The sequence below is a fragment of the Chionomys nivalis genome, chromosome 21 (genome assembly GCF_950005125.1).
Source record: "Chionomys nivalis chromosome 21, mChiNiv1.1, whole genome shotgun sequence".
In the NCBI taxonomy this organism is placed as follows: domain Eukaryota; kingdom Metazoa; phylum Chordata; class Mammalia; order Rodentia; family Cricetidae; genus Chionomys; species Chionomys nivalis.
In genome coordinates, this window is record NC_080106.1 from 42,513,783 (window position 1) to 42,527,884 (window position 14,102).

General features: G+C 41.7%; 1 protein-coding gene across 3 annotated transcripts in view; it reads right to left on the reverse strand.

Annotated features, from left to right (window-relative positions):
- LOC130863518 (transmembrane protein 184C-like) overlaps positions 1–14,102 on the reverse strand; it is a 47,249-nt gene that overhangs the window by 18,128 nt on the left and 15,019 nt on the right. For all 3 annotated transcript variants that reach the window (XM_057753565.1, XM_057753566.1, XM_057753567.1), the window contains exons 10-11: positions 13,528–13,773; positions 6,218–6,463 (exon numbers count right to left, since the gene is read on the reverse strand). In XM_057753565.1, coding sequence (XP_057609548.1) covers positions 6,218–6,463; positions 13,528–13,773 — 492 coding nt within the window. The remainder of the gene's footprint in view (positions 1–6,217; positions 6,464–13,527; positions 13,774–14,102) is intronic.

The window sequence follows — 14,102 nt, forward strand, 5'->3', positions numbered from 1 at the left end:
ATGCAGTACACAAGCACTGAAAGAAACCATGCAGACATAAGCGGACCAGGAATAAAATCAGTACCCATGAGTCCCTGTAGGCCATTTCTCTCAGGTTCTCGCTCCTCACTACATAGTAAGCTAGCAGTCATGCCCACTGTTTGCACGTTGGCAGGTTCTGGGCATCACTGCATTAAATAGCTTAAACAGTAACACCCCCTGAGTTCGGAGACAGCCCTACTTACCTGCAGGCCTGTGGCCACAGCTTCAGGACGTTGCCCTTCCATCACATGTATCTTTGAAATTATGCCAGATTTTAGTAATACACTGATTAGTACTGCTTGCCTGGATGTCAAGAAGAGGTAAATGTCAAATCTAAATCATGAAATGACCGGCTGTTTTATGCGATTAGGGGCTAGGGAGGTGGCTCAGTGGGCAAAGCGCTTGTTGTACAAGAGTGAGGAAGGTCCTAAATGAGAAGCACAGAACCCAGGTAAGGCTGGCATGTAGCACACACACACGTAAACCAGCGTTCCTGAGGGGAGCTGAGAGGTGGGACAGAGTCCGGGGAAGACCGCAGGCCAGCAAGCCTTGAGTGTGTACAGTGAACAATTAAGAGACCCTCACCTCAATGTAAGACATGGACACCCAAAGCTCCTCATCTCCATATGCACACATGACATGGGCATGTTCCCACTCACAATAAACACATACATAACATATACACAAAAAGATTAAAATACGCAACCACAAACAGTTAAGGCCTCAGTGTATCCTAGGACTCCAAACTATCCTGCCTACAGAACACACTCCCAAACAAACTGTGTTTACATTAAATATATGCACCTTGCCTTACAAATGTATTAGCTTCATAAGATGAATTTCATTATGTATTCTCAGAACTTCAGCATTTGACTTACATATCTTTTTTGTTGTTGTTTTGAAACCAGGTACAAATAATTAGATTCTGCGTTCTAGCAGTGTGTTTATATGGGCCTACTAGCACTTTATTATTTTATTTATTTAGGTACAGGGTCTTTCTATGCAACCCTGATTGTTCTAGAACTTGCTATGTTGACCAACCTGGTCTTGAACCCGAGATCTGGCCACCTCTGCCTCCCAAGTGCTGAGACTAAAGGCACGTGCCATCACACCTGGATAATTACTAGGATCAAAAAAATACTATTTATTTTCAGCCGTGTATGTGAGATCGGAAGACAACCCGCTGGTGCCGTTTCTTTCCCTCTACCGTGGGCTCTTGGGTGGAACTCCCCTCGTCAGGCTTGGCAACGGCAAGCCTCTCTTCCTGCTGACCCATGCCACGGCTCTACTACTCTGTCTTATTTCCCCTCCTTTTTGATCAGTGTGGCAGGGTCCCTGAGGGCGGCTCTGTTCTCTACTTCTGCTTTTACAAGGGTGCTGGGGATCAATCTCAATTCTTTGGTGTGCACAGCAAGGGCCTTTCCCTGCTGAGCTATCCTGCCAGCTTACGGGTTATCTGAATTAGAATGCTGTTGAGTTCCAGAAGTTTTTCTAGCATAAATTACGTCTGTAGAAGACTGCACATGATGTGTGCCCTCAGATGCTAATCATTGCTCTGGCAGTGCAATTCCATGAATTTTTTTCTCTTTTCCCCTTACTGAACTGCTAAACTGGATAGATTTGTCTATGTAACTCTTATTACCTAGCCTATTACTAATCTAACACCATGTCTAGGTTTGTTTGTTTGTTTGTTTTGTGACACCGAGGACAGGCGGTAGGGCCTTGTCTACACTATGCGGACACTCAAATGTATCTCCATCCCTACCTTGTATTTTAAAAAACACACACTGATAAACATTTCCTCACGCCATTAAATGTCTTCTCCTAAACTGATACTGTTTTATTCATGACAATCATAATTTTAAACAGTTTATTTCATTCATTTTGAGACAGGGTCACACTATGTACCTCTGACTGGCCTCACACTTGCTATGTAGACCCTGCTAGCCTTGAACTCATAGAGAACCACCTGCTTCTGCCTCCCGGGGGAGTGCTGGGATTAAAGGGTACACTACCACACCCAGCAGAACTATAATTTTAACGATGGCATCAAGATAGTTAGGCTATCTCAAATTATCTTCATCTTTTAAATGTCATAGTGGCCGTCTGACTACTTCTTTGATTGTTTAGATACAAGATCACACACGGTGGCATAGGCTAATCTACAACTTGCTATAGAGAGCAGGCTGTCATCAAACTCAATGTGAGATTCTCTTGGTTTACCCTGAGTGTTGGGACTACAGGTATATACCACCACACAGGACTAAGATTGTGTTTTAAAAATACTTTTAAAAACGATTTTTTAATATTTAGTTTTGTGTGTTGCATTAAAAAATAAAATATTTTTTAATATTTAGTGGCATGTGTATATACAAGTAGAGTATCTGCAGATACCAGAAGAGCGCATTAGAATCACCCGGATCTGAAATTGCAGAGGGTTGGGACCACTAACTTTGTTGGTGTTGGGAACTCAACCCAGATCCTACGAAAGAATAGTAAGGGCTCTTATCTGCTGAGCCATCTTTCCAGCCCTGATTTTGTAAATCTTACAAAAGCTAAACGGGTGGGTTTAAAAAACATTGCTATGTGTGTGCGCACAAGTGTGTCAGTGTGTGTGTGTTTCTGTGTGTGTGTGTATGTGTGTGTGTGAGAGAGAGAGTGAGAGAGAGAGACTGTGCAAGTATGTGCATGTGTCACAGAGGTCAGTAGAGGGCTTCAGGTCCCTTGAACTACAGTGACATGAGGTTGTGAGTCGCCATACATGGCAGCTGGGGACAAACTTTGGTACTCTGGATATGCACAAACTCTAACTGCTGAGCCTCTCTCCAGCCCACGGACATCTGCCTAGTTCAGACTGGCCTTGAACGGGTGGTCCTGCCTCAGTTTCCAAAGGGCTGGGACCACTAAGTCTGGCACTGTCTTCACATTACTGTAAAAAACTCCCTTAAACAACAGTTTTATTGACATTTAAAAAGAAAGAATATTTAAGAGCATGCAATACTTACCAGAATGAGAGACAGAATACCATTTTGATACAAATAAATTTGCAAATAGGTTTCAGAGATATGAGCTCTTCTTTCAGCATTCCATAAAACAGCCAGAGGGAGGACAAGGCAAACTAGAAACAAAAGCAACATTCATCATTCTGCAGTAGGAAGACAGGGACTGACTCTTAAAGCCGAAACCAGAGCCTGCTCTACAGGAACATTCCAGGTGGAACTTAAGGCTGATTAGTCAATGTTTTAGTGCTTTTAATAAGTTACTGCAGAGATATACATGTGAAATTTCTCAAGACATATGTACCATTTTTCTGAACGTGTTTCTAAGTATTCACATACTGTAACTCAAGCAATAAACAAATGACATGAACAGAAGATTTCCTTCAGTCGAAAGAGAAGGGAAACAGACCTGTTAAGCTTTTAAACACAAATTTCAGTCACTTTTTATAAAAACTCTATTATTATTATTATTATTATTATTATTATTATTATTATTATTAGCTAGTCTCTTGTGTAACATTTACACAACACACATACATACACGGTTTATAAATCAACACATTAAATAAGTACAGTTTCAATAAAATTGTGACCATGAAATCTACATCATACAAATTTCCTTGACAGCAGTCTGTTAGTCCAGCTGGCCTGACTCCTTAGAATAAATGTTCATGACATTAGAGTCAGTTCTAATAATCAACCAGGACTTCAACAGCAAGAAGCATCTCTGAAAGCTTACCTTCCCCATTAAAATGATAAGACACTTTATGCTCATTTAAACTACTCCAGGACAGGAAAGCAGTAAGGATCCTTCTTCAGATCCTTGCAGTGGAGTCAGGGCCAAGCAAGGTGCATGCTCTACACTCACAGGCCGTGGGTTCTAGCTCTAGTACTGTTAAAAAAAAACAATAAAAGAAATTGAAGGCCTAGTGGTGGTGGCACACACCTTTAATACCAGCACTCAGGAGGCAGAGGTAGGCGGACCTCGGTGAGCTCGACGCCAGCCTGGTGTACAGACCAAATTTCATGACAGGCTTCAAAACTATGGAGAAACCCTGTCTCAAAAACTCAAAAGCAACAGCAACAACAGAAACCAAAACAAACTGACTCTCGGCACCGAGCCATTTCTCTGTACATATGAACTGTTACCCTGTTAGGCTGGGATCATACCCAGGGCTATGCGTGCTAGGCAAACACTCCATATTCCACCAGTCACAACCCAATTTTCTAACATCTGTCATGAACTAAAATAAAATTTTGTTCCCCAATATTGTTTTCAACTAAAAGTAGCTATTTTTTGTGCCGTTTTCTTAAATTTTACTTTTAATATCTATCTAAATGCCAATGGGAAGAACAAACTATGCCCACAATGAAGAGCGTTTCCAGTCCTTTCTTATCACGGGTATCACATCCAGAAGGCAAAAGCACTTCTGACTATTTCTTTAGACTACATTTCCAGAAAAAGGACTCCGGGTCATGAAGGTAAACACGAGGGAAATCTCTGGAGACACACCACATTTATTTCCATTAAAAATTGTTTTGTTTGTTTTGGGTGTTTTGAGACAGGGTTTCTCTGTGTAGCACTGGCTGTCTTGGAACTCACTTTGTAGACCACGCTGGCCTCACACTCAGATCTGCCTGCCCCTGCCTCCCACCTTCTGGGATTGAAGGCATGCGCTGCCATGCCCAGAACCATTATAAACTTCCAACACTGTGTGTGGGCCACTGTATTTCAGTTACTACACTGTGGGAAGCACCACCCAAAGACACTGCTTACAGCCCTTAAGTTCCTAGAACAGCACCAATTTTTTTTTAAACTTCAGTCTTGGCGGGCAGTGGTGGTGCATGCCTTTAATTCCAGCACTTGGGAGGTGGAGGAAGGCAGATCTCTGTGAGTTTCAGGCTAGCCTGGTCTACAAAGCAAGTTCCAGGACAGCCATGACTGTTACACAGAGAAAAATCAAAACAAACAAAAACCAAAAAATCTTCAGTCTTTATTTTCCTTTAATTCTAAATACAGAAAAGACAATTGAATATTGAGTTCTTTCTTTTTCTATTCTTCTTCTTTTTCTTCTTTTTTTTTTGAGACAGGGTTTCTTTGTGTAGCCCTGGCTGTCCTGGAACTCACTCTGTAGACCCAGCTAGTCTCAAACTCAGAGATTTGCCTTTATGCTGGGATTAAAGGACTGTATCACCACCACCTGGTGAATCCTTCCATTTTTATTTAAACTTTATCCTTTTGCACCCATTAGACTTTCCCTCTAACTGACCAGGCTGACTGTGTTATGTTCTGCTCATTTAGAAGCACACAATGCTTTTACCCACAGCTATGCGGTAACAAGGGCAAACAGGTGTCCACGGACAGGGAAACATCACCAAATCATTCATGAACACATTACTGTACTTTCATATACATTAAAGCTGTTTCAAGTAACATGTACAAATGAAAAGGTAATATTTTTCTCAAGAAAAGTACCTGATAACACTCAGCACAGAAAGTAACTTAGTACAGCTATGGGGAATGATGATTTACTTACCACTCGTGAAATGTTATTTAAAATACATAAGTAAGTCCATGCGTTGAAGACTTTAAAGGTCTTTCACTGTGGACACCAATATTTTCACATACCCTAAAAAATGGCAAAACTCAAAGTTATGACTAACCAAGCAAACCCATATCTTAATATGTCTCCTTTAGAGACTTATTTTATGTATATGCATATTCTAGTGCATGCAGACCTGTGCACAATGTGTGTGCAGTGCCTTTGGAGGCCAGAAAAGGGTGCTGGCCATGCTGGCCCTAGATTTTACTGAACCCGAGTCCTCTGCAGGAGTACGGGGTGCTCTTAACCCTGAACACACATGGAAGGTGTGATGGCAGCACTACTTATATTTCTGAGACCATATACTTCAGCAGCACTATGGATCATCTCGTGACTCTGGTCACGGACAGAGAATCATTCTTCTAGATGTGTATGATATGACTATTCCTTCTACCTCAAAGGAATGACAAACTCAGCATCATTAAACTAGAGAATCATCACTAACTCCAAAAGACAAGGCCTGATTTTGGAAAGTGTGACAGATAAACTTTGATCCCAGCTCACCTTTTCCCTGTAAACAATCTCGCAGATGTGTATCTGCGGACCCAGAGCATGTCCTGTGAAGACGCTGTTTTTTAATGAATAGATACTTGCCTGAACCGTCAGGAGGGCCCTCGTGTTCTGGTATGTCTATTTTTGTATGTTCACCCTGATGGAATGCAACGGCTGCATTATGAGGAATATTCTTGTCCAAAGTCCCGATACTCGCGCTGGCGTAAGATTGTCTTTGTGCTTGGAGAACCTTCATTTGGTGCTCATGAGATAAGACGACTAGGGTGTTGAGTATGCTCTGGGTTTCGAGTACTGGATCTTTTTTTGGAGAACACTGTGTTATTCTTTCTATAAGACAATATAAAATTAATAGCCGAAAGTTATTTTTACTGCTGTAAACATAATTCTATAACCACTCCCTTCCCCTCTTTGTCTTCCCCAAATCTGAAGAGCCTGTATCATGGCACTGCTTTCCGTATTTTCTCATTTCTTAAATTACTAGAGTAAATGACCTTATCTTACATATTTGGGTCAGGATGCCACACAAGAATGAGGACCTGAGTTCGATCCTCAGCACGGGTACAAAGCTGGGCATGTTTGCAGTCCCCGTGCTAGCAAGGAAGAGATAGGATCCCTGGGGCTCTCTGGTCAGCCATCCTAGCTGAATCTGTGAGGCCCAGGACAGCAAGAGACCCTGTTCCAAAACCCAAGCTGAACATCCCGAGGGACCACACCTGAGCTTCATCTCTGACCCCATGTGCACAACACACAAACCTAGCTTCCCAATATACACACTTACACTAACAGAAGTTAAACAGCTGTTACTTACTGAAATATCTCATGTCCTCGGCAATGTGATGCTTGATATCAGACACATCAAACATTGCTACGAAGGAGTTGAAGCATGAGCCTTCCTCTCCTTCTTTTATATACGGCTTATATGAAAATATATAATAATTTCCAATCGCCATGAAAAGCATTTCGATGCAGATGAGGACATCCTACAACAGTCACACAAATATCAGACATCTTTGGGCTTCGATCTAATATTTCAAATTGTTAACTTTTCAAAGTTAAGAGTGTCAATAACTTTGAAATAGAATCCTGATTATATTCCTTTTCAACATTTTTCCCCACTTCATAACATGACAAGCAAAGTTTGCATCTCTTTTGCTTTCCCTCACTCAAGAATTTCTCAATGCAGTACACAAGCACTGAAAGAAACCATGCAGACATAAGCGGACCAGGAATAAAATCAGTACCCATGAGTCCCTGTAGGCCATTTCTCTCAGGTTCTCGCTCCTCACTACATAGTAAGCTAGCAGTCATGCCCACTGTTTGCACGTTGGCAGGTTCTGGGCATCACTGCATTAAATAGCTTAAACAGTAACACCCCCTGAGTTCGGAGACAGCCCTACTTACCTGCAGGCCTGTGGCCACAGCTTCAGGACGTTGCCCTTCCATCACATGTATCTTTGAAATTATGCCAGATTTTAGTAATACACTGATTAGTACTGCTTGCCTGGATGTCAAGAAGAGGTAAATGTCAAATCTAAATCATGAAATGACCGGCTGTTTTATGCGATTAGGGGCTAGGGAGGTGGCTCAGTGGGCAAAGCGCTTGTTGTACAAGAGTGAGGAAGGTCCTAAATGAGAAGCACAGAACCCAGGTAAGGCTGGCATGTAGCACACACACACGTAAACCAGCGTTCCTGAGGGGAGCTGAGAGGTGGGACAGAGTCCGGGGAAGACCGCAGGCCAGCAAGCCTTGAGTGTGTACAGTGAACAATTAAGAGACCCTCACCTCAATGTAAGACATGGACACCCAAAGCTCCTCATCTCCATATGCACACATGACATGGGCATGTTCCCACTCACAATAAACACATACATAACATATACACAAAAAGATTAAAATACGCAACCACAAACAGTTAAGGCCTCAGTGTATCCTAGGACTCCAAACTATCCTGCCTACAGAACACACTCCCAAACAAACTGTGTTTACATTAAATATATGCACCTTGCCTTACAAATGTATTAGCTTCATAAGATGAATTTCATTATGTATTCTCAGAACTTCAGCATTTGACTTACATATCTTTTTTGTTGTTGTTTTGAAACCAGGTACAAATAATTAGATTCTGCGTTCTAGCAGTGTGTTTATATGGGCCTACTAGCACTTTATTATTTTATTTATTTAGGTACAGGGTCTTTCTATGCAACCCTGATTGTTCTAGAACTTGCTATGTTGACCAACCTGGTCTTGAACCCGAGATCTGGCCACCTCTGCCTCCCAAGTGCTGAGACTAAAGGCACGTGCCATCACACCTGGATAATTACTAGGATCAAAAAAATACTATTTATTTTCAGCCGTGTATGTGAGATCGGAAGACAACCCGCTGGTGCCGTTTCTTTCCCTCTACCGTGGGCTCTTGGGTGGAACTCCCCTCGTCAGGCTTGGCAACGGCAAGCCTCTCTTCCTGCTGACCCATGCCACGGCTCTACTACTCTGTCTTATTTCCCCTCCTTTTTGATCAGTGTGGCAGGGTCCCTGAGGGCGGCTCTGTTCTCTACTTCTGCTTTTACAAGGGTGCTGGGGATCAATCTCAATTCTTTGGTGTGCACAGCAAGGGCCTTTCCCTGCTGAGCTATCCTGCCAGCTTACGGGTTATCTGAATTAGAATGCTGTTGAGTTCCAGAAGTTTTTCTAGCATAAATTACGTCTGTAGAAGACTGCACATGATGTGTGCCCTCAGATGCTAATCATTGCTCTGGCAGTGCAATTCCATGAATTTTTTTCTCTTTTCCCCTTACTGAACTGCTAAACTGGATAGATTTGTCTATGTAACTCTTATTACCTAGCCTATTACTAATCTAACACCATGTCTAGGTTTGTTTGTTTGTTTGTTTTGTGACACCGAGGACAGGCAGTAGGGCCTTGTCTACACTATGCGGACACTCAAATGTATCTCCATCCCTACCTTGTATTTTAAAAAACACACACTGATAAACATTTCCTCACGCAATTAAATGTCTTCTCCTAAACTGATACTGTTTTATTCATGACAATCATAATTTTAAACAGTTTATTTCATTCATTTTGAGACAGGGTCACACTATGTACCTCTGACTGGCCTCACACTTGCTATGTAGACCCTGCTAGCCTTGAACTCATAGAGAACCACCTGCTTCTGCCTCCCGGGGGAGTGCTGGGATTAAAGGGTACACTACCACACCCAGCAGAACTATAATTTTAACGATGGCATCAAGATAGTTAGGCTATCTCAAATTATCTTCATCTTTTAAATGTCATAGTGGCCGTCTGACTACTTCTTTGATTGTTTAGATACAAGATCACACACGGTGGCATAGGCTAATCTACAACTTGCTATAGAGAGCAGGCTGTCATCAAACTCAATGTGAGATTCTCTTGGTTTACCCTGAGTGTTGGGACTACAGGTATATACCACCACACAGGACTAAGATTGTGTTTTAAAAATACTTTTAAAAACGATTTTTTAATATTTAGTTTTGTGTGTTGCATTAAAAAATAAAATATTTTTTAATATTTAGTGGCATGTGTATATACAAGTAGAGTATCTGCAGATACCAGAAGAGCGCATTAGAATCACCCGGATCTGAAATTGCAGAGGGTTGGGACCACTAACTTTGTTGGTGTTGGGAACTCAACCCAGATCCTACGAAAGAATAGTAAGGGCTCTTATCTGCTGAGCCATCTTTCCAGCCCTGATTTTGTAAATCTTACAAAAGCTAAACGGGTGGGTTTAAAAAACATTGCTATGTGTGTGCGCACAAGTGTGTCAGTGTGTGTGTGTTTCTGTGTGTGTGTGTATGTGTGTGTGTGAGAGAGAGAGTGAGAGAGAGAGACTGTGCAAGTATGTGCATGTGTCACAGAGGTCAGTAGAGGGCTTCAGGTCCCTTGAACTACAGTGACATGAGGTTGTGAGTCGCCATACATGGCAGCTGGGGACAAACTTTGGTACTCTGGATATGCACAAACTCTAACTGCTGAGCCTCTCTCCAGCCCACGGACATCTGCCTAGTTCAGACTGGCCTTGAACGGGTGGTCCTGCCTCAGTTTCCAAAGGGCTGGGACCACTAAGTCTGGCACTGTCTTCACATTACTGTAAAAAACTCCCTTAAACAACAGTTTTATTGACATTTAAAAAGAAAGAATATTTAAGAGCATGCAATACTTACCAGAATGAGAGACAGAATACCATTTTGATACAAATAAATTTGCAAATAGGTTTCAGAGATATGAGCTCTTCTTTCAGCATTCCATAAAACAGCCAGAGGGAGGACAAGGCAAACTAGAAACAAAAGCAACATTCATCATTCTGCAGTAGGAAGACAGGGACTGACTCTTAAAGCCGAAACCAGAGCCTGCTCTACAGGAACATTCCAGGTGGAACTTAAGGCTGATTAGTCAATGTTTTAGTGCTTTTAATAAGTTACTGCAGAGATATACATGTGAAATTTCTCAAGACATATGTACCATTTTTCTGAACGTGTTTCTAAGTATTCACATACTGTAACTCAAGCAATAAACAAATGACATGAACAGAAGATTTCCTTCAGTCGAAAGAGAAGGGAAACAGACCTGTTAAGCTTTTAAACACAAATTTCAGTCACTTTTTATAAAAACTCTATTATTATTATTATTATTATTATTATTATTATTATTATTAGCTAGTCTCTTGTGTAACATTTACACAACACACATACATACACGGTTTATAAATCAACACATTAAATAAGTACAGTTTCAATAAAATTGTGACCATGAAATCTACATCATACAAATTTCCTTGACAGCAGTCTGTTAGTCCAGCTGGCCTGACTCCTTAGAATAAATGTTCATGACATTAGAGTCAGTTCTAATAATCAACCAGGACTTCAACAGCAAGAAGCATCTCTGAAAGCTTACCTTCCCCATTAAAATGATAAGACACTTTATGCTCATTTAAACTACTCCAGGACAGGAAAGCAGTAAGGATCCTTCTTCAGATCCTTGCAGTGGAGTCAGGGCCAAGCAAGGTGCATGCTCTACACTCACAGGCCGTGGGTTCTAGCTCTAGTACTGTTAAAAAAAAACAATAAAAGAAATTGAAGGCCTAGTGGTGGTGGCACACACCTTTAATACCAGCACTCAGGAGGCAGAGGTAGGCGGACCTCGGTGAGCTCGACGCCAGCCTGGTGTACAGACCAAATTTCATGACAGGCTTCAAAACTATGGAGAAACCCTGTCTCAAAAACTCAAAAGCAACAGCAACAACAGAAACCAAAACAAACTGACTCTCGGCACCGAGCCATTTCTCTGTACATATGAACTGTTACCCTGTTAGGCTGGGATCATACCCAGGGCTATGCGTGCTAGGCAAACACTCCATATTCCACCAGTCACAACCCAATTTTCTAACATCTGTCATGAACTAAAATAAAATTTTGTTCCCCAATATTGTTTTCAACTAAAAGTAGCTATTTTTTGTGCCGTTTTCTTAAATTTTACTTTTAATATCTATCTAAATGCCAATGGGAAGAACAAACTATGCCCACAATGAAGAGCGTTTCCAGTCCTTTCTTATCACGGGTATCACATCCAGAAGGCAAAAGCACTTCTGACTATTTCTTTAGACTACATTTCCAGAAAAAGGACTCCGGGTCATGAAGGTAAACACGAGGGAAATCTCTGGAGACACACCACATTTATTTCCATTAAAAATTGTTTTGTTTGTTTTGGGTGTTTTGAGACAGGGTTTCTCTGTGTAGCACTGGCTGTCTTGGAACTCACTTTGTAGACCACGCTGGCCTCACACTCAGATCTGCCTGCCCCTGCCTCCCACCTTCTGGGATTGAAGGCATGCGCTGCCATGCCCAGAACCATTATAAACTTCCAACACTGTGTGTGGGCCACTGTATTTCAGTTACTACACTGTGGGAAGCACCACCCAAAGACACTGCTTACAGCCCTTAAGTTCCTAGAACAGCACCAATTTTTTTTTAAACTTCAGTCTTGGCGGGCAGTGGTGGTGCATGCCTTTAATTCCAGCACTTGGGAGGTGGAGGAAGGCAGATCTCTGTGAGTTTCAGGCTAGCCTGGTCTACAAAGCAAGTTCCAGGACAGCCATGACTGTTACACAGAGAAAAATCAAAACAAACAAAAACCAAAAAATCTTCAGTCTTTATTTTCCTTTAATTCTAAATACAGAAAAGACAATTGAATATTGAGTTCTTTCTTTTTCTATTCTTCTTCTTTTTCTTCTTTTTTTTTTGAGACAGGGTTTCTTTGTGTAGCCCTGGCTGTCCTGGAACTCACTCTGTAGACCCAGCTAGTCTCAAACTCAGAGATTTGCCTTTATGCTGGGATTAAAGGACTGTATCACCACCACCTGGTGAATCCTTCCATTTTTATTTAAACTTTATCCTTTTGCACCCATTAGACTTTCCCTCTAACTGACCAGGCTGACTGTGTTATGTTCTGCTCATTTAGAAGCACACAATGCTTTTACCCACAGCTATGCGGTAACAAGGGCAAACAGGTGTCCACGGACAGGGAAACATCACCAAATCATTCATGAACACATTACTGTACTTTCATATACATTAAAGCTGTTTCAAGTAACATGTACAAATGAAAAGGTAATATTTTTCTCAAGAAAAGTACCTGATAACACTCAGCACAGAAAGTAACTTAGTACAGCTATGGGGAATGATGATTTACTTACCACTCGTGAAATGTTATTTAAAATACATAAGTAAGTCCATGCGTTGAAGACTTTAAAGGTCTTTCACTGTGGACACCAATATTTTCACATACCCTAAAAAATGGCAAAACTCAAAGTTATGACTAACCAAGCAAACCCATATCTTAATATGTCTCCTTTAGAGACTTATTTTATGTATATGCATATTCTAGTGCATGCAGACCTGTGCACAATGTGTGTGCAGTGCCTTTGGAGGCCAGAAAAGGGTGCTGGCCATGCTGGCCCTAGATTTTACTGAACCCGAGTCCTCTGCAGGAGTACGGGGTGCTCTTAACCCTGAACACACATGGAAGGTGTGATGGCAGCACTACTTATATTTCTGAGACCATATACTTCAGCAGCACTATGGATCATCTCGTGACTCTGGTCACGGACAGAGAATCATTCTTCTAGATGTGTATGATATGACTATTCCTTCTACCTCAAAGGAATGACAAACTCAGCATCATTAAACTAGAGAATCATCACTAACTCCAAAAGACAAGGCCTGATTTTGGAAAGTGTGACAGATAAACTTTGATCCCAGCTCACCTTTTCCCTGTAAACAATCTCGCAGATGTGTATCTGCGGACCCAGAGCATGTCCTGTGAAGACGCTGTTTTTTAATGAATAGATACTTGCCTGAACCGTCAGGAGGGCCCTCGTGTTCTGGTATGTCTATTTTTGTATGTTCACCCTGATGGAATGCAACGGCTGCATTATGAGGAATATTCTTGTCCAAAGTCCCGATACTCGCGCTGGCGTAAGATTGTCTTTGTGCTTGGAGAACCTTCATTTGGTGCTCATGAGATAAGACGACTAGGGTGTTGAGTATGCTCTGGGTTTCGAGTACTGGATCTTTTTTTGGAGAACACTGTGTTATTCTTTCTATAAGACAATATAAAATTAATAGCCGAAAGTTATTTTTACTGCTGTAAACATAATTCTATAACCACTCCCTTCCCCTCTTTGTCTTCCCCAAATCTGAAGAGCCTGTATCATGGCACTGCTTTCCGTATTTTCTCATTTCTTAAATTACTAGAGTAAATGACCTTATCTTACATATTTGGGTCAGGATGCCACACAAGAATGAGGACCTGAGTTCGATCCTCAGCACGGGTACAAAGCTGGGCATGTTTGCAGTCCCCGTGCTAGCAAGGAAGAGATAGGATCCCTGGGGCTCTCTGGTCAGCCATCCTAGCTGAATCTGTGAGGCC